This window comes from Pseudochaenichthys georgianus, chromosome 18 (assembly GCF_902827115.2).
Source record: "Pseudochaenichthys georgianus chromosome 18, fPseGeo1.2, whole genome shotgun sequence".
In the NCBI taxonomy this organism is placed as follows: Eukaryota; Metazoa; Chordata; class Actinopteri; order Perciformes; family Channichthyidae; genus Pseudochaenichthys; species Pseudochaenichthys georgianus.
In genome coordinates this window covers 10,613,155-10,637,210 of record NC_047520.1, presented here as the reverse complement: position 1 = coordinate 10,637,210, position 24,056 = coordinate 10,613,155, and the positions used below count along the sequence as shown (strand labels likewise).

Below are 24,056 nucleotides of genomic sequence, written 5' to 3'. Positions count from 1 at the left end.
ATTACAAACAAATTATATTTAAGTAGTAACACTATTATAAGTAGATATTTACAAAACAACTACTATTTACAAGTATTGAGCATAAAATGTTGGACGAATGTTGGGGCCACGAACGTAATTGGCCAAAGAATGTTGGGGCTCACATTCTCATTGGCCGAAGAAAGTTGGAGCTCGCAATCATATATTCCCAACATCTGGGAGAAGTTGCACTTTATGATTTCATGATGCCTTAAATAGAATTCAACGGTAGCGTGGCCGAGCGGTCTAAGGCGCTGGATTAAGGCTCCAGTCTCTTCGGAGGCGCGGGTTCGAATCCCGCCGCTGCCATAACCTTTATGCATTTCTAAAATTCTATTATTGTTACGTATATCAAAAGTAAAATACCGCATACTGCTTTCAGTGCCTTTCCTATTTTATTATAGAACCCAGGGTGTTTTCTCCTTTGTATTGTTGAGGGTTTCTTCAGGCTGCAATTCCTGTCGTAAATTGTTTATAGAAGAAGAAGAAGAAGAAGAAGAAGAAGAAGAAGAAGAAGAAGAAGAAGAAGAAGAAGAACCACCTTTATTAATCCCCCGACGGGGTCTGTAAAGGAAGCAATACAACATACTGTATTAAATAGAAGACACATATTATAAAACAATACCTGTGAGTAAAAGTTCAGGGCGAATTATTCCCACAACGGATTGAGGAACCCGGAAACAGTTAGTCTCATTGCTTTCAAATTAAAATGAGAAATTAATTTGACAGTTCACTTTTATTTGAACATGTTGATTATCGATTCGAGGTTCTTTCTATTGAGGGGATTTATTACATATATATATTTGCATTTAAAAAGGGCAATTCCATTTTCAATTTTCTTTCCTCTGCCTTGAACGAAAGTTTAAGAAAACTAACATCGTTTTTTATTAATCCATTTGAATAAAAGGTCACACGCCAGGGAAAAAACCCGTTAAAAGTGCAAGGAGCATTTCAATGTTAACATCATGTTGCAACTTGCAACATATTTTGTTTTGATAATGTGGTCTAGGGATCTGAATTGCGGATGACGCTTTTACTGTGAAAATATTGCATCGGAAACGACCAGAAGACGTTTTGTTGTCGTTGTGAGAGAAAACAGTAAAGGCACGTGTTATAAATTCAGTTTAAGGTAACATTTAGTTTTATGTCCAGTGAGTAAAGGTAACAAACTACTCCAGTTTTCACGGGACGAACCAGCCTGGGGCTTTTGTGGCAGTTTAGGTTGTATCCGTGACATCATTTGAGATGAAGCCTCCTCCTCGTAAACGCAACAAAAAGAACCTGAGTTTTGAACCAGCACCGTCTCCACGGAAAGTGTCCGGGACTTGGCAGCGGCTCGAGCAGAAGAAGCTCCTGAAAGCCCTGACGGAACTCGGCAAGACCAACAACGTCAACGAAGACGTTGACTGTGAATTCCTGAGAAAACATGTCCGCACCCGCTCCATTTCAGAGGTACGTTTCAAAACCTATACATTCAGCAATATGCCATCTGAGTATAGGGTAGTCAGGGGCGCAGCCAGGGATTTTGGGCCCCATGAAAATATATCACATTGGGCCCCATGAAAATATATCACATTGGGCCCCACCACCAGTCACAGGCCACGCCAACCAAGCACAATTGCTGTAACCATACCACCAGAACCCAACCGACTTTGCTTTAAATGCTTTAAATAACTTTACATGTACAGGCTTCCATCTATCTTGTAGTCCAATACTAACACCACAATATTTACTGACACTGAGCTGTGAAAATACAACACTGTGCAGACGTGCAACATTCTGCTGCAGTATAATTCACTATTTGATATAAGACTAACATTCCTGACAATAGATCAATAGTCATATTTTATGGTGTAAATGCATTTTTAATAATAACATTTTTGAATGGAACATTCTCAACACGAATGCATACATCCAAATAAATATAACTTAAATATGTGGTAAAATACTGTGTTTGAAATGTATAATTGAAATTAGATGTTAGCTTTTTGTATTCCAGTCTCCCTTCAGATATGTTAAGTGGCATGGCATTCAACACAATGCTACTCACCTCCTTCAGTTGGGAGAAAAGCTGGTTCAGGTTCAGCATTATGGGGGGACAGGGGTTGCGGTCGGATAATCCAAAAATCAGCTCATAACGTCTAACCCTATCGTCTATCCCTTGACCTCTGAGTGAAACGTCACGGGGTTAAGGGATAGTGGATAGGAGAATTCAAAAGAACTTAGGAGAAGAGACTGCGGTACTTTAGAGAATCCGAATGCACTTTCACTATCCGACGTGTTTATGATGCGCCAGCGGACGTCATGAATGTGCGTCTGCTGCTGTGGGGGAACTATGGAAACTACAGTTTTCTATACAGCGGACTACAACATGGATGTTTAATAAGAACGAGGGACTACTGTAAACTCATCTAGAGACTCTGCACCGTGCTCTGATGCTGCTGCTTTGCTTTATGAACGTGGACAACAGAGAAACATATTGTTCATGACCAAAGTTGGAATTGAAATAAAAAAGGAAAGTTAACTTATGCTTGTCGTCACCCTCTCCCTCCGGTCCACATTAATACAAATGATTGTATGAACTATGAAAATATCTTAGAATAAATACAAATGTATTTATTATAAACGTAAGTCCTTAACATCTATCACTGTGTATATCACCATTCAAACATCTTTTAAAAGTTGAACAAACCCCACACAGCTCAGTAAAGACTGAAATGTTGACTTTATTTGATAATTTCAGTCAAAACTAACGTTCATATTTCTCTCTTTGATTATAATACTGATGAACGTTCAAAACAAAGCACTTTGGCAACTTACCACATACGTTTTAAAATGCTTAATAAGCACCGTAACTTTCATGATATCATTTCTCGGTCATAATCGGTTGTTTCCGTGAACGGCCGACTGTTGAGTGACGGCAAATGCTGCGGCCGCAAGGCATTGTGGGGCAGAATTTTCTCCTCTCCTTTCGTCAAGGGAGGTCCAGTAGTTCCTAAGCTAAAGGAGGTTATAAAGGAAGTTTGAAACCTCCTTTCCTATCATCTAGAGAATTTGAACGGCACTTATCATGGCTGCCACTGAGGGACTTCCGGGTCATTTCACTCCGTTAGGAAGGTTCCTAAGCTAAATGGACTATTCGACTTCAGCCAGGGCTGCTGAGCCTAAAGATGGATCTGTTGGTCCTGGCACCAGGGGGAGGGACAACCGATTTAGTATGAATAGCTGCTAAAAATGCACCTGCATTTATTAAATGTCAGCTAAAAGAACAGTGAAATGATAAACCTCTGCATTTTCTGTGAAGATATTAACAGTACTTAATGTCATTACAATTATTATTCACAATGGACTAAGCTTAGCGAACAGTCTAATTTCCACCACTCATGAACCACACCCACCTTTTCTTTGAAAGACTGGGTGACATACTGTCGCCCTTTAGTCCCTCTCTTGTCTTTCTCTCCTTTCTTTTCTTTTTTGAAAGCCTGACTTTGTTAGTCATTGAGACATGGTACTCTACACACAGTACCATGTCTGGTGCCGCACCGCGTTTGGAGGCAAGACCAAACCATTACATGTAAATAGAAGGGGGTGTACAGAGTAGGGATGTGCATCTCCATCACTGAGGCCGATGTGATGCGCATCTCGATACGTTGCCACAATACGATACATTAACGATACATTTGAAACACCAGGCGATGCGATATGATACGATTCACCCCTGTTGCGATACAGTTCAATACGATTTGATTCAACATTATGCGATACGATGCGATTCAACACGATGCCAAAAATAATGATACTTCAATATGGTACGACAGAGGATTTTTGTTTTATTCCTTATATGCAGCAAATCCTAAATTAACGAAAAAGTGCTTTACATATTTGGTTCTCTCTACTAGTACTGGACATCCCATCATGCTGTTTCTTATTTACCTTAACAAACTCTCCAGAGTACAGTACAATTGTATAACACCTCACAGTTAAATAATTTAAGGATGCATTGCCCATGATTAACAATGTGCAACTACCATAGAGCAATGCCCATACAGCTGCCATAGGCTAACTCAGCAGTGAGCAGAAAGCAGTGGTTTCTATAGGAACAATAAAGAATACAAATAACCTTTCACAGACAGGTATTCCATAACTGCTTACAGTGAGGAAGACATTCAAACTATTATTGGCCGTCACAGGCTGCTGTACACTAAACACCACTCTCTCCGAGTGATTGAACTCATATGTCTCTTTTCAGCCGCAGACCCCATGTCGCCTCTTTATGTGCGTCGCTAAGTTCCTCGTACTACTTGTGTACTTTAAAGCGGCACGGCATTGTTTACAATTTGCGAGCGATTTTTCAAGTTGTCCGTCTTTCTTGAAAAATCCGAAGTGTTGCCAAACGTTTGATTTGTAGGTATTTTTCGGTGTGCTGTGTTTTTCTTTCTCCTCGACTTCATGTGTGTTGATCACTGAGACTCTCGGCCTCCGTAGTGCGAAGCAAAGATCAAAGGTCGTCTCTGCGGGGTGCTGATTGGAAGAGAGGATATGATCTGAATGAATAGTTTTTTTACCGATGCAAGGACGGTACAATCGTTGCATCGCGAGTTCAACCCAAACTGTAGCCGATGTGCACTCTTTCAACCCGTGCACTCGCATCTGGAACGTTTATGCCGGTGCACCGATGTGAATCGGTGAATCTTAACATCCCTAGTACAGAGGCTTTGGATAATTAACTTTTGGAAGAAAATAAGTTAAATGAATCGTAAGTTTAGTGAGTACATTATCAATATAACGTTCTATTAATGTTAATTATTGATGAAAGGTTACTTAAACATCTTTTTCTTAATGTTCTAAAATAGTTTGGGCCCCTGTCAGTCACGGTCCCTTAGAATCGTCCTAACTGTTCACCCCCTTACGGCGCCCCTGAGGGTAGTAACTAAGTACATCTCAAGTACTGTTCTAAAATACACATTTGAGGTACTTGTTATTTACTAGATTATTTCAATTTAATTCTTCTTTATACTTCTACTCGACTACATTTTGGAAGCAAATATTGTACTTTTTACTCCATTACATTTATTTTACAGGTTAAAATTAGGATTTTGACACAATATTTAGCAAAAACGTTTAAAATATGATTATTTGATATAGATTAATAGACTCGCAGCCAAGCTGCGGGTGAGTGTGTGTGCTCGGACTGGTTTCGGGCTGGGTTTCGCTGTCTCGCAGACGGCCACTGGGCTCACAGGGAGGGGGGGGGGGCAGGAGCTCCATCAAGCCGTTTCGGACAGAGAGTGAATACACAGACTATACAGAGATGCTGTTTGAGAAACCAATGTGAGTTTGGAACATTGAACAATGTAAATCTATTCGAGTAGACCTCGACAATGGAACTATGATCAGCAGAAATGGCCATGACATGGGACCTTTAAAGTATGTTTTATTTCTTTAATTCTTTTTGTCATGTTGAAATCTTGAATGATAATTAAATCCCTACCAATTCAGTAATATTAAAATTATACAAATAGATAAATAAACCATCCAACACTATATTTAAGTAACTAAAATCATGAATTGGCAGCAATTCTGCTAAAAGCGTTAAAACAAATATTCCACAGCTAGCTTGTTAAATGTTTCTAATCGCACTTAAATACTTTTACCATTCTTGATGCAGTACTTTTATTAGAAATGTTGTATTTTTAAAGAGTGGTATTGGTTCTTTAACTCAAAGGTCTGAATACTTGTTCCACCCCTGAGCAGTAAACACTGCAGACTGAGTAGCTCTAATGTAAAGCCGTGTGGTTTGTTTCAGATCAGCACGATGGTGGACCTCCTGAAGAGCCAGGTGATCTCCTTTGCCACCTCAGAACTGAAGAAGAAGATGCAGGAGGAGAAGGGCAGGAAGCCCATCGAGGAGTGGGCACGCATGGCCTCTCTGGTGGCTGGAGCCCAGGAAGACACCGTTTCAGATGCTTTCTCTCAGGTACTGCAAACATATATACAGTATTATCTTTTTCAATATTTTGTTATCAAAAACACTTTACATTACGTAACATTCCATGTACACAAAGAACATTATTTTGCAATATAAAAGCACGAGTAAACTAAATGAAAAGGACACAAATGCATTGATAAAAGACTATAAGAAATCAAAAATGCTTGCATTAAGATTTTTATAAAATATATAACAAAAGAGAACAATTAAAGCACATTGAATTAAAGGAAACAGAAGTCCAGTCTCAAGGATAAAGAACAATGAATAAAAAACAACAACAACAAAAATGGAAAAACAACATGGACAAAAATGTTCAAGAGGCGGTGGTTGCCAAGTCGATAGGGACTCGGTTTGGCAACTGGAAGGTCACCAGTTCAAGTCCCGGCAAGACCAAGTGCTACCGAGGTGTCCCTGAGCAAGGCACCGTTCCCCACACTGCTCCCCGGGCGCCGTTCAAAATGGCAGCCCACTGCTCCTAACACAGGATGGGTCGAATGCAGAGAAACAATTTCCCCACGGGGATTAATAAAGTATATCAAATATCAAGAGATCCCTTTGAAAGAGAGGAGTAGAAGTGCTAGATATTGACGTGATGAATCCAACCTGCTGGTCCGAACTGATTGTGTCTCTCACCATCGTCCTCTCCCTCTGTTCCTCAGATGCTCACAGTGTGCTCCACAGAGCCTAACACCCTGAGGTACTCCAACCCCCCCCAGGTCTACAGACCCCCCCCTGTAGGATGCACCGTCCCTCTGAGGCCAGTTCCCCATCAGCCAGTCGAAGGTACGGACCTCCAGCTTCTCTATGTAGACACATTTACGAACACTTGACGGACAATAAATATTGATACCAGGGCCCTTTCTCATTTCTCGAATTCCCCCCCTCGACTCCCCCCCTCGACTCCCCTCCTCGACTCCTATCCTCGTGTCTTAGTCCCGCCCACAGGAGATGCGAGCGGAGGAAAAATGCACTTATTTTTATAAGAAACTTCAGGTTGTTCATGGTGTTTTGTTAAAAGATGATTTATTAAATGTGAACTGAACTTATAGGTTATTAAGCTATGATGTCTGTACTGGTCCGGCCCACTTGAGACCAAATGTGGCTGTAAGTGGCCCCTGAACTCAAATGAATGTGACTCCCCTGCACTAGATGGTTATAATGAATGACCCGTAATGATGCATTGCTAATTTCCTTCATGTCACTGTGATGATGGGGCATATTACAGTTTTTTTCATTTTGTGATTTATCCCCTCTTAGTTGAGAAGTTCAGAACCAACACAGCCCGTCCAATCAGAGTACTGAAGAGTCCAGCAGCAGCCGTGAGCCCAGGAGTGACCCCACGACCGCTCTCTACTGCAGCTGGAGCCTCACCTGCTCCCCCCCCCACCTCTCAGTCTGCGGTCGGTCAACTTTATTTTCAAATGATGTGCAATACCTTGGTTTGTTTGCCATTGTTGAGGTCGACGAGAATAGATTTATACTGTTCAATGTTCCAAACTCACATTGGTTTCTCACAGCATCTCTGTATAGTCTGTGTATTCACTCTCTGTCCTACACGGCTTGTTGGAGCTCCTGCCCCCCTTTAACATGCTGCTGTAACAAAAAAACATTCCTAATTTAGTATCAATATAATATGTCTTTATCACCCAGCAGCCCTCAGAGCGACCCCCCACCACCACCTCGTCGTCAGAGTCCCCCTCATCCAGTCCTCACACGTCTCCCACCAACCGAGCTCCAGCCCCCAGTCCTGCACCATCCTCCGGGGCTTCCTCCCCCGCCCCCCTCTCCACCCCCGTGCGGCAATTCCACACCAAGCTAACCAGCAAATTAGCCCTCAAGTGCACTCCCACGGGGGGCGCGCAGAGCGTGGTGCACTTTGAGAGGATCTACCACTACCTGAGTATCATCAACAGCCCCGGCGAGAGCTGTACCCTCACCGCTATGGGTGAGTCCAAAGTCCTCTGATTGGTGACGTCTAAAATACGGCAGATATATCAACCAATCATCTGCAGTCCGCTGGGAACAATGTTAGTGGAGCCATTGACAGCTCTTTGATTTATGAAGGTGTATTCGAGTTGCAGCATTATCGATGAACTGTAAAGATAGGGCTGGGCAGGAAGACACAAAACTCATATCGCGGTATTTTTCCAAATTATTACGGTATATGACTTTATTTATTTATTTTTCGATGATTGGAAATGTATTTACATTTATACATTTTCACCCCACACAAACCACCTGATCAGTGGGGCCCTCGCGAGTCTGAGGAGGCGAAGGAATCAGAACGCATGCAACAACTGCTAAATGTTGCCTAACACACAACAACATAACAAACAACAAAAGCACTGTTGGAACATGTAAACAAATCCCCCTTTCCCTGAAACTTCAGAGTGCACATTTAAATATTAAATAGATTTATGATTGACCTTCAAACTTAGATCCAGAATAAAATATTAAAGTGCAAATTCACAACTTAATAAACCTTGCTTCTGAATCTTTGTAGGATTATTTGTTGCAAAAGCCATTCTGACCTCTCCAATACAACCCCATGTGTAGCACAGGAATGCCTGACTGTCCATGTGTGTGCAGGTGTTCCTGTTGTTCTGAGGAGCACCACACCCCCCCCCCACTGCATCACATGATCTAATCTCAGGTTCTTTGGTCCTCCAGAGAATGCGATAGTGTTGGACCTGTTGATGTCTCTTCCTGAGGAGCTGCCCCTGCTGGACTGCAGCAAGCTGAAGAAGCATCTGCTCCAGGTACAACACGGGTCTTATTGGCCCTCAGTTCACGTTGTGCACCTGATTGGCCGCTAGAGGTCAGGGCACTCTAATAGTTTGAAGTATTAATACCTCTTCTCTGTCCTCTCTCCGTGTTCTGATGGAGAAGCAGCAGCTGATTTGATATAACAAGATCATCTGAGCTCTTTATGCGTTCTTCTCGTGAGTCACATGTCTGCAGGCTCAGAGTCTACAGTAGGGGAAACAAAGGATGACACATGGGCCCTTTCTCATTTAATCAAATCCCCCTCCTCGGCTCCTCGACTCCTCAGTCCTCCGGTAGTGACCCAGAAATGAATTTCAGCGCGCCATGACGAAGGACATCTCATTTCTCTAAATGCACTTCGAGGACCGAGCGTCGAGGAGGCTCTCTGGAGGAGCTCTAACCGAGGAGACACTGATGGGTCCTCCACGGCTCCTTCATGGATGCATTTCCGGCAACAAAGATGTTTCAAAGCGTCGTGACTTATCTCAGCCAATGACAGCTCTGCATGCATCCCCTGGATATTATTTTATTAACTGCTCTCATCGCGATGCGATGTTTCCAGAGAGAACAGCTGTGAGGTGCAGAAAGCAGAGCAGTGTGTAGTATGTATATCACTCCTATCAGGCCTACTCTCTGTATTTGCTGTAGTTTAGTAGATATCTACAAACAAAGAGTCGTGTGTGTTACAGTGTGTAGGTGCGTGTGTGTTACAGTGTGTAGGTGCGTGTGTGTGTGTGTACAGTGTGTAGGTGTGTGTTACAGTGTGTAGGTGTGTGTGTGTAGGTGCGTGTGTGTGTGTGTGTGGTACAGTGTGTAGGTGTACAGTGTGTAGGTGCGTGTGTGTTGTGCAGTGTGTAGGTGCGTGTGTGTGTTACAGTGTGTGTGGTACAGTGTGTAGGTGCGTGTGTGTGTTACAGTGTGTAGGTGTGTGTGTGGTACAGTGTGTAGGTGCGTGTGTGTGGTACTGTGTGTGTGTGTGTGTGGTACAGTGTGTAGGTGCGTGTAGGTGTACAGTGTGTAGGTGTGTGTACAGTGTGTAGGTGTGTGTGTGTGTTGTACAGTGTGTAGGTGCGTGTGTGTTGTACAGTGTGTAGGTGCGTGTGTGTGTGGTGTAGGTGTACAGTGTGTAGGTGCGTGTGTGTGGTGTAGGTGCGTGTGTGTGTGTGTGTGTGTGTGTGGGGTACAGTGTGTAGGTGCGTGTGTGGTACAGTGTGTGTGGTGTAGGTGTGTGGTACAGTGTGTAGGTGCGTGTGTGTGGTACTGTGTGTGTGGTACAGTGTGTGTGGTGTAGGTGTACAGTGTGTAGGTGTGTGTGGTACAGTGTGTAGGTGCGTGTGTGTGGTACTGTGTGTGTGTGTGTGGTGTAGGTGTACAGTGTGTAGGTGCGTGTGTGTTGTACAGTGTGTAGGTGCGTGTGTGTGGTACAGTGTGTAGGTGTGTGTGTGTGTGGTACAGTGTGTGTGTTACAGTGTGTAGGTGCGTGTGTGTGTTACAGTGTGTAGGTGTGTGTGTGGTACAGTGTGTAGGTGCGTGTGTGTGTGTTACAGTGTGTAGGTGTGTGCGTGTGTGTGTGTTACAGTGTGTAGGTGCGTGTGTGTGGTACAGTGTGTAGGTGCGTGTGTGGTACAGTGTGTAGGTGCGTGTGTGTGGTACAGTGTGTAGGTGTGTGTGTGGTACAGTGTGTAGGTGCGTGTGTGTGGTACAGTGTGTAGGTGCGTGTGTGTGTGTTACAGTGTGTAGGTGCGTGTGTGGTACAGTGTGTGTAGGTGTGTGTGGTACAGTGTGTAGGTGCGTGTGTGGTACAGTGTGTAGGTGCGTGTGTGGTACAGTGTGTAGGTGCGTGTGTGTGTTACAGTGTGTAGGTGCGTGTGTGGTACAGTGTGTAGGTGCGTGTGTGTTACAGTGTGTAGGTGCGTGTGTGTTGTACAGTGTGTAGGTGCGTGTGTGTGTGTGGTACAGTGTGTAGGTGCGTGTGTGTTACAGTGTGTAGGTGCGTGTGTGTTGTACAGTGTGTAGGTGCGTGTGTGTGTGTGTGTGTGTGTGGTACAGTGTGTGTGTGTTACAGTGTGTGTGTGTGTGTGTGTGTGTGTGTGTGTGTGTGTGTGTGTGTGTGTGGTACAGTGTGTAGGTGCGTGTGTGTTGTGCAGTGTGTAGGTGCGTGTGTGTGTTACAGTGTGTGTGGTACAGTGTGTAGGTGCGTGTGTGTGTTACAGTGTGTAGGTGTGTGTGTGGTACAGTGTGTAGGTGCGTGTGTGTGGTACTGTGTGTGTGTGTGTGTGGTACAGTGTGTAGGTGCGTGTAGGTGTGTGTACAGTGTGTAGGTGTGTGTGTGTGTTGTACAGTGTGTAGGTGCGTGTGTGTTGTACAGTGTGTAGGTGCGTGTGTGTGTGGTGTAGGTGTACAGTGTGTAGGTGCGTGTGTGTGGTGTAGGTGCGTGTGTGTGTGTGTGTGTGTGTGTGGGGTACAGTGTGTAGGTGCGTGTGTGGTACAGTGTGTGTGGTGTAGGTGTGTGGTACAGTGTGTAGGTGCGTGTGTGTGGTACTGTGTGTGTGGTACAGTGTGTGTGGTGTAGGTGTACAGTGTGTAGGTGTGTGTGGTACAGTGTGTAGGTGCGTGTGTGTGGTACTGTGTGTGTGTGTGTGGTGTAGGTGTACAGTGTGTAGGTGCGTGTGTGTTGTACAGTGTGTAGGTGCGTGTGTGTGGTACAGTGTGTAGGTGTGTGTGTGTGGTACAGTGTGTGTGTTACAGTGTGTAGGTGCGTGTGTGTGTTACAGTGTGTAGGTGTGTGTGTGGTACAGTGTGTAGGTGCGTGTGTGTGTGTTACAGTGTGTAGGTGTGTGCGTGTGTGTGTTACAGTGTGTAGGTGCGTGTGTGTGGTACAGTGTGTAGGTGCGTGTGTGGTACAGTGTGTAGGTGCGTGTGTGTGGTACAGTGTGTAGGTGTGTGTGTGGTACAGTGTGTAGGTGCGTGTGTGTGGTACAGTGTGTAGGTGCGTGTGTGTGTGTTTACAGTGTGTAGGTGCGTGTGTGGTACAGTGTGTGTAGGTGTGTGTGGTACAGTGTGTAGGTGCGTGTGTGGTACAGTGTGTAGGTGCGTGTGTGGTACAGTGTGTAGGTGCGTGTGTGTGTTACAGTGTGTAGGTGCGTGTGTGGTACAGTGTGTAGGTGCGTGTGTGTTACAGTGTGTAGGTGCGTGTGTGTTGTACAGTGTGTAGGTGCGTGTGTGTGTGTGGTACAGTGTGTAGGTGCGTGTGTGTTACAGTGTGTAGGTGCGTGTGTGTTGTACAGTGTGTAGGTGCGTGTGTGTGTGTGTGTGTGTGTGTGTGTGGTACAGTGTGTGTGTGTTACAGTGTGTGTGTGTGTGTGTGTGTGTGTGTGTGTGTGTTACAGTGTGTGTGTGTGTGTGTGTGTGTTACAGTGTGTGTGTGTGTGTGTGTGTGTGTGTGTGTGTGTGTGTGTGTGTGTGTGTGTGTGTGTGTGTGTGTGTGTGTGTGTGTGTGTGTGTGTGTGTGTGTGTGTGTGTGTGTGTGTGTGTGTGTGTGTGTGTGTGTGTGTGTGTGTGTTGTCCAGTGCGTAGATGCAGCGGACAGACAGGTCTCAGTTGGTTTGGTGTCCTCTGCTTACTTTTAATACTTGAAAATATGTTTTCCTATTTTCCTCATTGTAGCGACCAGAGGGGGGAAAGGGGGGGGGGGGGGGGTATATCCAGTCTCTGATAGTGTTACGTTATTATGAGAGTGCTCTGTTTGATTCTGAAATTGTATATATTTATATAAATATATACGTGTGTGTGTGTGTGTGTGTGTGTGTGTGTATGTGTCCGCATCTGTAGCCTGTTATTGTCTCATTATACCGCACTGTGAATGAATCAAAGTAAATATATAAGTGGTCATGAACACATCTGTCCATCAGACAGAGGGCTGCTGTGCCTTCTGTCATCATTAATGGACGTCTCTTTAAGATGACCGCTCAGAGGAGAGGAGTTCTCATTTCTCTAACCGCCTGCTGCTTCCCCTCCTCTCTCCTCGGCTCCCCTCCTCGACTCCTCCCCTCGCATCTCCTGTGGGCGGGACTAAGTCTCGAGGATAGGAGTCGAGGAGGGGAGTTAGAGAAATGAGAAAGGGCTATGGCGTAATAAATGTTCACAGAAACAATAACATTATGATTTATGACGGAACATGAAATCAGAGGAAGCACAGACTAATAAACGCATGTCATTAATTCATAAACCCTTTAATGGAGAACTTTTGACAAAAATAACTAGGAAGAAGTTCAGATCAGGCAGTAAAAACGTGTTTGCCGTTTCTGGAACTGTGATATGTTGCCATGTCATGTCCCAGTCCTGTTGCATCGTTCCAAGCCCTCGCCGCACACCGATGGCAGCACTGGGCCCTGGTCTTGTTGGAAATTAGTTATATTGACACACAAACGGCAGAAAATAGGACACTGCTTGATTTAAAATAATTTTGAAGATGGTATCCCCTCATAAATAAAGTGGTGTTGTACAGTATACACTTATGCAGCTCTGGTGTAGGGCTGAACGATTAATAGATTTTGAATCGAAATCGCGATTTGAAATGATGGGATTATCAAATCGCAAAGCCTGCAATTTTTTTTAAAAACTTTTATTTTATTTTTTTAAACAATTTTTTTTCTTCTTGTGTGTCAGTCATCCACACCAATCAGAAGTGCTGTGCTCCACATGTACCAGCCATCGTTAACCAATCAGAAGTGGCCCATGATATAGGGCTGTACGATTTTGGGAACAAATGTAATTGCGATTTTTCTGACAAATATTGCGATTAGAATTGCGATATCTGTTTTTAAGCGACCCAACGGAAGTTTATTGTAAAATGCGACCATATCTCCGGCTAGGAAGGTCGCATCAACATACTCCCGTCTCTAGCACCCCCCGAGTGAAAGAACTAAACTTACATGAAACTTCCGTTGGGTTGCTTTAAAGTCAAGCTTCAGTTTAAGATTCACCCTTTTAGATGTAGAACATGTGATGGAGCATTACTAACCTGACTCAGATGGTTTGTTTCACCAAACCATCTAAAGCTCCATTGGAAGCCATTTGGAAAGGGCAGGCACTTTCAAAGATACTTGGCAGGTGATTGGATCAATCTGTCTATCACCTTCTATCATGGGCCACTTCTGATTGATTAACAATGGCTGGTACATGTGGAGCACAGCACTTCTGATTGGTGTGGATGACTGACACACAAGAAGAACAACAACTTTTTTTTTTTAATTGCAGGCTTTGCGATTTGATAATCGCATAATTTCAAAAAATCGATTTCAAATCGATTAATCGTTCAGCCCTACCATGATAGAAGGTGATAGACAGATTGATCCAATCACCTGCCAAGTATCTTTGAAAGTGCCTGCCCTTTCCAAATGGCTTCCAATGGCGCTTTAGATGGTTTCTGAGTCAGGTTAGTAATGCTCCATCACATGTTTCTATTACAGTCTTAAACTGAAGCTTGACTTTAAAGCAACCCAACGGAAGTTTCATGTAAGTTCTTTCACTCGTAGCTCGGGCTGCGGGGGTGCTAGAGACGGGAGCACGTTGATGCGACCTTCCTAGCCGGAGATATGGCCGCATTTTACAATAAACTTCCGTTGGGTCGCTTAAAAACAAATATCACAAATTTTTGTGCGGCCCTACTCTGGTGCGTACCAAACTTGCAAAGGTTTTTGGTCAAGTAGAAACCCCCAGGTCGGAAAATGGAAGCCGATTTAATAGAAGTCTGAGATAATTACATCAACTGTCACATGATTTATTCCCTCATTAAGCACCTGGCAGTTTATGGTCTCATTGACGATTTGTTTCAATTCAACATGATCCTTTTGGAATGTATCCGTCTATTTAGAGCACAGTAGACAGTGAAGAACCAATGCTTTGGTAACATTGTGATTGACAGGTGCTATCGCGGTGTTGTCCAGTTTGCAGGTCATTAACCCTTTCAATTAGTTTTCAGTTTGTGGATTTTTATTGTTAAACTTTTGTTCCCTTTAAAAAATGTTGTATGACAACTCGGGTGCACGCTCTCATTGTCCACAGCTGGTTAGAAAAACAACCTGACGGCCTCGTCTTCCTGTCTTCAGGTATGTACCGATTTCCTTCTCCCTCCCACCGCTGTGACTCTAAGATGGCCAGAGAGATGTTGAAAGAGCTGAAAGGGGGGACTCTGTGTTCAGACAGACGGCACCAGAACCAACGGAGAGCAGAACGCCGCTGGGTCAGCTGATAGCAGTGATGTCACGGACAGTGGAGCAAAGAGACTGCAGCCGGAGGAAGCTGAGAGCCAATCATCAGGGAGCAATAACGCCACCGCCAATCAGGGGAGCTGGACTTAACGGGACTCTGTCCGCCCCCTCAACCCATTATGGTGCCTCTGAAACTCTTACAGCGCAAATAGGCAGTTTTAAAATGTTTGTTTTCTTTAAAACTTGGATTGATTAGTTCATGATTTAAATGTAAATGTTGTCCTTTTTTTTAGGCACAGTTCAGCTGCTTTTGTTAAGACAACAATAAACACTGATGCATCAACAACTTTGGCTGATTTCTTCTTAAATGATAGGGCTGAAACCCAAAAATGTTTTACAGAACTAATTAACTCCGGATTATGTTCCTATTATTAATGGTTAAAATATCAGGAAAAAAGGCGAAGCACAATTTCAGTCATGTGTGCCATCAGAAGAGTTTTCTGATTTATTGATGTAGATGTTCTCATCTATTAATTCACAATTTTTTCTAGTCTTAAAATGAATATGTATTTGTCGAAGTACAGAAGCGACATGTCCAAATAACACAGAATGGGTGTCTGGGTTCAGATTTCACCCGGCATCTTTGCTCTTTGTCAGCAGAGGGCAGCAAGAGCCATTCTGCACTTTATCATGAGTTTCTAGAAAAAGACAAGCAGTGGTCAAATAATGTTACTTAAGAATATTAAACATAACATACACTACAAGGGAACCATTACAAAAATATTCAATCAAATCAAAAAATATATAATTGTCTTTGTTTTTGTGATACACAGTTATAAGATGATTGCTCAAATATGTTGAGACTGTCCAATGCCGTGTCTCTATTTAAAGGGGACCTATCATGCAAAATGCACTTTGTAGACATGTTTTTATATATTTGTATATATCTGAGACCCATAATATATGCCTAAAAATAGCATGATAGGAAACCTTTAATGATGGGACAAGACAATCGGATGGTGTGTGTTTGGGCTTTATTACAGCGGTGCAGCCCGGGCCCTCTGTAATGACCTAACGCCACCCTTCAGTACCAGTCAAGGAGAAAACCTTCTAAAACGCCCATTTCTTTAATCCCAGTCCTGGTTGTTGTCCAGGGGCCTATACTGCGAACCTGGTTCAACCTAACCTGGATATGTTTGAGTTAGCCGGTTGGCCTAATCCAAAACATACGCTCTCTCGCTAAACTGTACTACGACGCTGGTTATCAAGTGGAATCGCTCAAGCCAGCCGTTCCTATCTAGTTAGGTGCGCGTTCACAGGAAAGGGGGTGGTAATCTGGAGCATTCGACCAATCACAAACATGGAGAAGCGCACTGACAGCGCAGCGTCATACTTCCTGAATGAAAAGTGAACTTTAATACTAGTCAAAAATGAAGAAGTTAAACTTTAAACATCCATGACTTAAACACTTGATCCAGGATAAAAGCCACATAGCTGCACCTGCAAGGTGAATACAGCTGGAAAAAGAAAAAGTGTTTGAATGCATACATTAACAGTTTATGATAACCTGCCCCCGTCTAAAACACGATCTGACTTCAATTACATTTGTCTCGAGTGTTTCGTCACTTATGTGTTGCTTAAAATAATACTTCTGCATACAGTATGTGACACTGTGAGTGTTGCACGGCCAGATACGGCTCAGCTGACTCAGATAAGGAGATATATGATACATTATGAAGTGATATGCCGCGGACTGTACTTAATGTACTCTGATCCGGTTACTTATGTTGTGGCCGATATTTAAGTAAGCTTTCTTAACGCTAATGTTTATAATAGTCAGATTGCTCTGAAGATGGGAGGTGATATTCTATTAATGTTCACGTTCACACAGTCGGTGATTTTTGCCGGCCGTCTTTCCTGCGACGGCAGTTTTTTCTGTATTTCCTTTCTCCTGTAATATGACTTGATCGCTTTAAAACTCCGCACAACTGAGCTCTGATTGGTCAGCAGGCGGTGCTTTCACTGAGTTGAGCTCTTAGCCTGCAACCTAACCTGGTCCCGACCAGGTTAGCTGCTTAGCATATATTACCATGGAGATCTAGCTTGCTAAAAAGAGAACCAGCTTCGTAGGACCGGAAAGCCGGAGTTTTCCCTGAATTTAGCCGGCTAAGCGAAAATCCTGCTTCGCAGTATACCCCCCAGGTCTCATCCCAGGTACTTTGGTCCTGCAAAGTGTCCACGTCAACACACTTGCCAGTGACAGGTTTAGGGTGTGTTCTGTGGGCGCTTAAATCTCCCACCATCTCCTTTATGTTGCCAGTGTTGGCTGTGGTGCTTCACAACACTGAACGAAAACATTATTAGTTTTTTGGAAAGATGAAAGGGAACTCTTTCTTTTGTCTTTTAGTGTTTTTCATGCCCAAATTAAAAAAACCTCATTCACCACAGCTGGGAACTCTGCTGGACAACACTGACATCCAATACCCCTCTTCTGTGCCGTGGTTCTATTTAATTCATTACTAAGACCATTATTTGTTGTGTTCTGTTGAGTGAGGATTGTTGCCTTTATGACTGGATGTCATTTGAAATATTATGGCGATACAGTACGTGTCAAACCAAAATGTCAATAGCCTATCGCTGCCGAAGTGTAAAAAGAATGATCAGATGTTATCAAGATCATTATCTAACTTTAAACTAGATATTAGCGTGTTATAATACTTTTCATTTGCTTGTATATACTCTATACAAAAAGATTTCCTTTCACAATGAACTGACATATTTTTATTGCAATTGGCAAACGTTTCCCTCATATCGAATGATTTGTGATGTGGTTCATGGAAAGCTCACTGCTGTTGGGGAGGTGCGTTTGACTTTATGACCATCTGTTAATCATTATTTGAAGATGAATTATTAACAGTGGCTTTCTGAGCCTCTGTGGAACAGGCGTTCTTCATGATGGTGCACTTGAGGTGGAGCAGCATTGCCATGGCATCAGTGTTGTGTTGACACCAATTATATAAGTAGCCAGCGATGACGTGTAGCGATAGGAGGGAGTGTGCAGAGGGCAGCAAAAGCCATTTGGGTTTTTGATTGGCCATTGATTTTCTCGAAGAAGACAGGCCAGCTGAAGGGCTGGGCTCTAACAGTGGGCTGCTGGGAATCACAAATAACAACTGTTTTATTTTACTCATATTACTTTACCGAGTATTACAACCTGATGTTCTGAAATCTTACATTGAAAATCTTAATGTAACGAGGTGGAAAGTAACTAAGTACATTTACTCAAGTATTGTGCTTATGTACTTTTTTGAGATATTTGTAATTGACTTGAGTTACGTATTTCCATTTAATTCACCTTTATAATTCTACTCCAATACATTTCAGAGGTGAATATCTCTCACAGTTACTATTTACATTGTACACATGATAACACACAGTATTTGCTAATATGGTACAATGCAGTACTGTAGAGGTGGAAAAAGTACTCGGATCTTGTACTTGAGTAAAAGTAGAAGTACCAGAGTGTAGGAATACTCTGTTACAGTAAAAGTCCTGCAATCAAAATGTTCCTCAAGTAAAAGTAGAAAAGTATTATCAAAATATAGTGAAAGTAGCTGAAAGAAGGGTAGCTTGTGAATTTACTCCAGGTGGAACTAAAGTCTGATTAAACACTTGAGTATATTTCACATAATTCATCCACATCTGAGAAGCAACTAAAGGTATTAAATACATGTAGTGGAGAAAAAGCACACCACTCACCTCTGAACTGTAGAGGAGTAAAAGTGCAAAGTAGCAAGAAATGGATATACTCAAGTAAAGTACTTAAGTACAGTACTTGAGTAAATGTATTCAATGACGTTACACCACTGTGTACTAGTATCTTCATTTGGTCCACAAGTATAGAAACAGGATGAATAATAATAATAAAATACTGTGTTGACTCTATTGATTAACAGCCTGCGGTGACGTGTGAGGAGGAGTGTCAGGTCAATTATTTTCTAACTGCTGTTCAACATGGTCTTGTGCAAAGTTTACAAACTGGGCTTGCTGAAACATCTTAATCCTGATGTTGCAATCTTGCAGCAGCAGAGTGTGTCACTTTCCTGTCTAGGAAACGAAACATACGGCACATTTTCACAGAAATAAAACTGAGCTGTCATCCTGCCTGATCTCCGTGCTGATAATGTTCCATTCTTTCCTTATGTTCAGCAAATGGACAGTTTTTCATTTGTTTGATCTAATTACTTATTTCATAGCATTATATTCATATATAAATCATGTGCCATGGTGCCCAGAAAAAAGCTCCACCACCAAGACGCACGCTTTTTAGTAGTCACTCTCTTTTTGTAATTGTTTTGTCTTAATGTAGTTATTTTGTGTTGCTTTCATCACTTTGTTGTCAGCCTCTCTGTAGTCATGTTGCATCTCTTTGTAGTTGTTTGTCTGGTTGTGGCCCTCTTGTAATCATGTTGCATCTCTCTGTAGTGTGTTTTGTCTGGTTGTGGCCCTTTTGTAGTCATGTTGCATCTCTCTGTAGTTGTGTTTTGTCTGGTTGTGGCCCTCTTTGTAGTCATGTTGCATCTCTCTGTAGTTGTGTTTTGTCTGGTTGTGGCCCTCTTTGTAGTCATGTTGCATCTCTTTGTAGTTGTGTTTTGTCTGGTTGTGGCCCTCTTTGTAGTCATGTTGCATCTCTCTGTAGTTGTGTTTTGTCTGGTTGTGGCCCTCTTTGTAGTCATGTTGCATCTCTCTGTAGTTGTGTTTTGTCTGGTTGTGGCCCTCTTTGTAGTCATGTTGCATCTCTCTGTAGTTGTGTTTTGTCTGGTTGTGGCCCTCTTTGTAGTCATGTTGCATCTCTTTGTAGTTGTTCTGTGTATGTTGTTAGATGTTTTGGTCAATTGTATATCATTTGATCTTGTAGTTATTTTTTGTTAGTGGTTGTTGAGCGCCTCTGTGGTCGTGTTGCATCTCTCTGTAGTTGTTTCATCTCTTTGTGGTAATTTTGTGTATCTTTGTAGTGTTTTTTTGTCAATTGTATTTGTTGTTTCTTGTTGAAGTTATTTATTGTCTGTTGGCGTTTTGCCCCTTTTTGTTGTTGTGTGCATCTATTTGTAGTTGTTTTGGGACTCTTGTAGTTATCTTGTGTGTCTTTGTAGTTCTTTTGTCAATTAGTAAATATGTTGGTAATTATTGTTGTCTGTGGTTGTCTTGCTCCTTTTTGTAGTTGTTTTAATTTCTTTGTAGTTGTTTTGTGCCTTTGTAGTCATTCTGTGTCTCCTTATAGTTGTGTCTTTTCAATTTTGTAGTTGTTTTTTTCTCATTTTAGTTATTTATTATCTGTTTTTGTTATGCCCCTTTTTGTCATGTGTGAATTTTGGTAGTTTTTGTGATCATGTTGTGTTTCTATTTAATTGTCTTGCCCATTAGCCACTTTCAAACCAGGCACTTTGCCATACGACGAAAACGGCTAAACGCATAGGATTAACGCAAACGCAATCGCAAACAACCTTCCGTCCACACACAATATTCACCGGATAGTGTCTGTCCACACGAGACTGCTCCGTTTAGCTCCAACCGCTGGAGAAGCTGCAGTACATATGCAGGAGCCTGTAGGTGGCGCTGTAACTTCCTCCACAAAAGCAGCGAAGAAGCATGGTTGTCATGGTTGCCCTTCTGTTTATTCTCCGCGGTGGGGGCCGAGGGAACCGGGCAGAGTTGTTCGCCAGTCAACGTGTATTAAAGTTTAAATCTTCCGGACAAAATGATAAAAGTGCCGGTCAAAGGTCTTCTTTGTTATTTATTGAGCTTTAAAACAAATGAATAACGACTCTATATAATATAATAATAAAATACACGGAGCCTCTCTTTTTCTTCCCTCTCTTCGGACAGCGCCAGTGTCTGTCTCATGCAGCAGCTCATCCAGTAATGAGTGACCCGGCCGACAGTAAAAATAAACATATTTAACTAGTGTAGGTAGTTTGAGAGGTCATTAAAATAGCTAAGGGTGATGATCTGACTTGAAGTGTGTGTTTTGCTGCAGCGGGAGGAGCTGCAGGTGAGCAGATTAGACTTCACTCGCGTTTAGGTCCATATCGAGAGAAAGATAAATAATCTGAATTCAGTGTGCAGTTTACTTTGACGCGGGGGTGAGCAGCAGAGGTGGGGAGAGGCGGGGCTATTGCCTCATCATTATCAGAAAATGATCGTATAGGGCGTACACACGGAGCCGTAGGACCCCCCAGAGCGTTGCATATGCCGTTCTATCCACCTTGGGACCCGTTATCGTTTCCTCAGTCGTTTAGTGCCGTATTCGGTCGTCCTCGTGTGGCCGAACGGTCTATATGACACTAAACAGTAACGCAAACGACCGTTTTCGTCCTCGTGTGGCCGGGGCCTTAGTTCCCAGCACTTAGTACCCCCATGGAACTAATGGCGCATTTCCACTGCAACGGGGTAGCCCCGTTTAAGCGTCCTCGCTCAGGCCTCGGGCTGCCTCGCTGGCCGGCCGAGGCCGTGGCGCATTTCCATTACAGTTTAGGACCTGGGGTAGCAACGCAGTGTAGGCGGGGCGATCAGCTTTTTGGTCGGAGCGACGCTGGGTAAAACTGCAGTGGCGTCATCTTCAATGCGACACAACTCACAAAACAATGGAGGATGTGGAAGCGATCGTTTACTTGTTTCTTGGTGTGTGGCTTGTTATCACAGCAAGAAGGAAAGTGATCACAGCAAGCATTGTATTGTATTCATTGTATTGAACATAAATAAATCCTTCTTTTTTTTTCAATATACATGTGTTTGTCAAATGTTTTAAACAAATATTATCTGAATTGAATATTTGAAATTCAAGCACCAGTAAGTACTGCCCCATAATAACATTTGAGGAAATATCAGATCATGAAAAGAAAATCTTTCTAATCAATTAAGCAAATATCAAAGCTAACTATAAACATAAATACTAAAGTGTAAAACACAGCAAAACTATATTCATAAATGCAAGTGTAAAATAGTGTGGACAATTGTAAACATGGATGGAGACTAAAGTATCCACAACATAAAATAATATAATAAATATAACCTCAATCTTTCTTCTAGACATGTTAAAAGCTTGCTTGAATGGGTTATAGGTTTCTTTTGTTCTCTCATCTTTGAAATATATAAGGAATGTGTTGTTTGAGTCTAGTAGAACGAGGGTATTACAATTGAGCAATTTCTACATGTATTATGGTGTTTGTTATTGCTTTATAAATTCATGTATGTTTATGATTTTTTTATGTTGGGTGCCATTCATTATCAACAAGAGATAAGATAAGTCAAAGAAGTACTTTATTGATGGCAGTATAAAAATACAAATGTTGTATCAAAAAGGCATGCCTTAAACAATACAAATAAAAAATGTAAAACTGTATTGCAGCCAGCATAAATATACATGGAATTGTAAATATAAAATGAACATTTTAAAGAAAATAAATAAACAAGGAAGTACAAATGTTGCATTTAAAAATTAACTAGATAAAAAATATATAATATGTACAATAACTATTAAGGTTTTTTGAAGTATCAGGGAGGAGACGGGCCAGTCGGCTGCCCAGTCATGGTGCCGTTCCTGCTGGGCCCGATCCTCTCCTCCTCGTTTCCTCTTGCCTGGGTGACAATAAGATAATAATTAGCAATAAGGAAAACACACAGGACAGGTACAGGTCACACAAGGATATAAGAATAACATGTATAAACAGAACAACAGTAAGGTGAACTAAAGAAAGTTCTGGCCCTAGATGTTTACAATGATTGTGAAAGTGAATTACATTATGTCCAGCCTGTTGATAATGAATATAAATATATGTATATGATAGGATGTCACACACAACTGTACTAGCTGCTTACTAGCTAAGACTTTACTTGTAACAGAGCATTTCCACACAGTGATATAGCTTATTTTAATTACTGACGATGGATGATCCACGGTTTAAAAAAACAAAAACACAATTCCAGTCGTTTTGCCATTTCTATTTCTTACCTAGAACCACACGCTGCGGTGTCGTGATGGCACTCGGTGTTGGTGGTTGAGTCGGTGTCGATTCTTCGGCTGGGGTCCGTTCTGGATTCGATGACGATGTGGACGGAACACTGCCATCACCCGTTGTTCGGGAATGTTCCTCCTCACGAGTCCCAATGTAATCATCTAGAACAGCAAAATGACTTGTTAATTCCACAAACTACTGCAGCACAATACTAAATAGCAACAACAACTATAGAAAAGAAAAACTGAACGTAAACAATGGCACATATGGTGTTAGCAAACAATAGCTCTAGCTAAGGCTATCTGCCTAGGCTATCTGCCTTAGCTAGCTATGTAGCTCTTTGGGGCTCCATAAAAGCACGGGTTGTCGAACATTAATGTAAGGATAAAATAGACTTATTTGTTAGAAGTGAGCGTACCTTGCAGGGACTCCAGTAAAGCCGTTCCGTTTTCCCTACATCGCAGGAAAGTCCTCGAAAATCCGCGCTCGGACATCTGTGCAGAGACATCCTGGAACACTTTCACATTTCGCGTTGTTCCGTCGAGCTCCCGCTGGATTTTATCATCCCCAATGAGATGTAGGAACGTCGTCACCTCCTCGGTCGACCACGGTGTGCTTTTCTTCGACGTTGCCATTTTTGTAGCTCCTCCGTTTACAAAATGCTGTAAGCTTGCTTCTTGATATATATGTGACGCGAGGGATGATCTCGCGCGCGATCTTGTGACGATTCTCTCTGACCAATCAGCAGTCGAGTGTTGACGTCACAGCCCTGGCCTGGTCTGATAGAACCACGATTTTATGGGGCCGGAAAAAGAGAGAAAAAGTACCCGCTAGCCGGTACTAGGCTATATGGAAATGCCACCAAAAACTGGCCTGGCCGCTTGAGGACGGTCCAGGACGCTTAAACGGGGCTACCCGCTGCAGTGGAAATGCGCCATAAGAGCCGATCGCTTTCACACCGGAATAAATTCCCTGAGGGAAGATTATGCAAATGAAGCCGCTGGGTCCTTCTCACTTCGTTTCCAGTTTTTCTCGATTGCTAACACACTAAAATTC

The 24,056-nt window shown here is 42.6% G+C and overlaps 1 protein-coding gene, 1 long non-coding RNA gene and 1 other non-coding gene across 3 annotated transcripts; 2 read left to right on the top strand and 1 right to left on the bottom strand.

Moving 5' to 3' along the window:
* The first annotated feature begins 245 nt into the window (after positions 1-245).
* trnal-aag (transfer RNA leucine (anticodon AAG)) lies at positions 246-327 on the top strand. Its single transcript has one exon. It is a non-coding gene; the product is annotated as a tRNA-Leu (tRNA).
* A 756-nt stretch (positions 328-1,083) lies between these two features.
* snapc2 (small nuclear RNA activating complex, polypeptide 2) lies at positions 1,084-15,197 on the top strand. Its single transcript, XM_034106200.2, is given in 9 exon segments — positions 1,084-1,470; positions 5,825-5,995; positions 6,667-6,790; positions 7,265-7,407; positions 7,658-7,952; positions 8,678-8,767; positions 14,887-14,954; positions 14,956-15,106; positions 15,109-15,197. Coding segments are annotated over 9 exon segments (1,338 nt in total). The 5' UTR covers positions 1,084-1,263.
* A 7,224-nt stretch (positions 15,198-22,421) lies between these two features.
* Positions 22,422-23,664, bottom strand: LOC139435733 (uncharacterized). Its single transcript, XR_011644943.1, has 3 exons — positions 23,419-23,664; positions 22,997-23,161; positions 22,422-22,623 (listed from the first exon to the last, which is right to left on the bottom strand). It is a non-coding gene; the product is annotated as an uncharacterized lncRNA (long non-coding RNA).
* Positions 23,665-24,056: the final 392 nt, after the last annotated feature.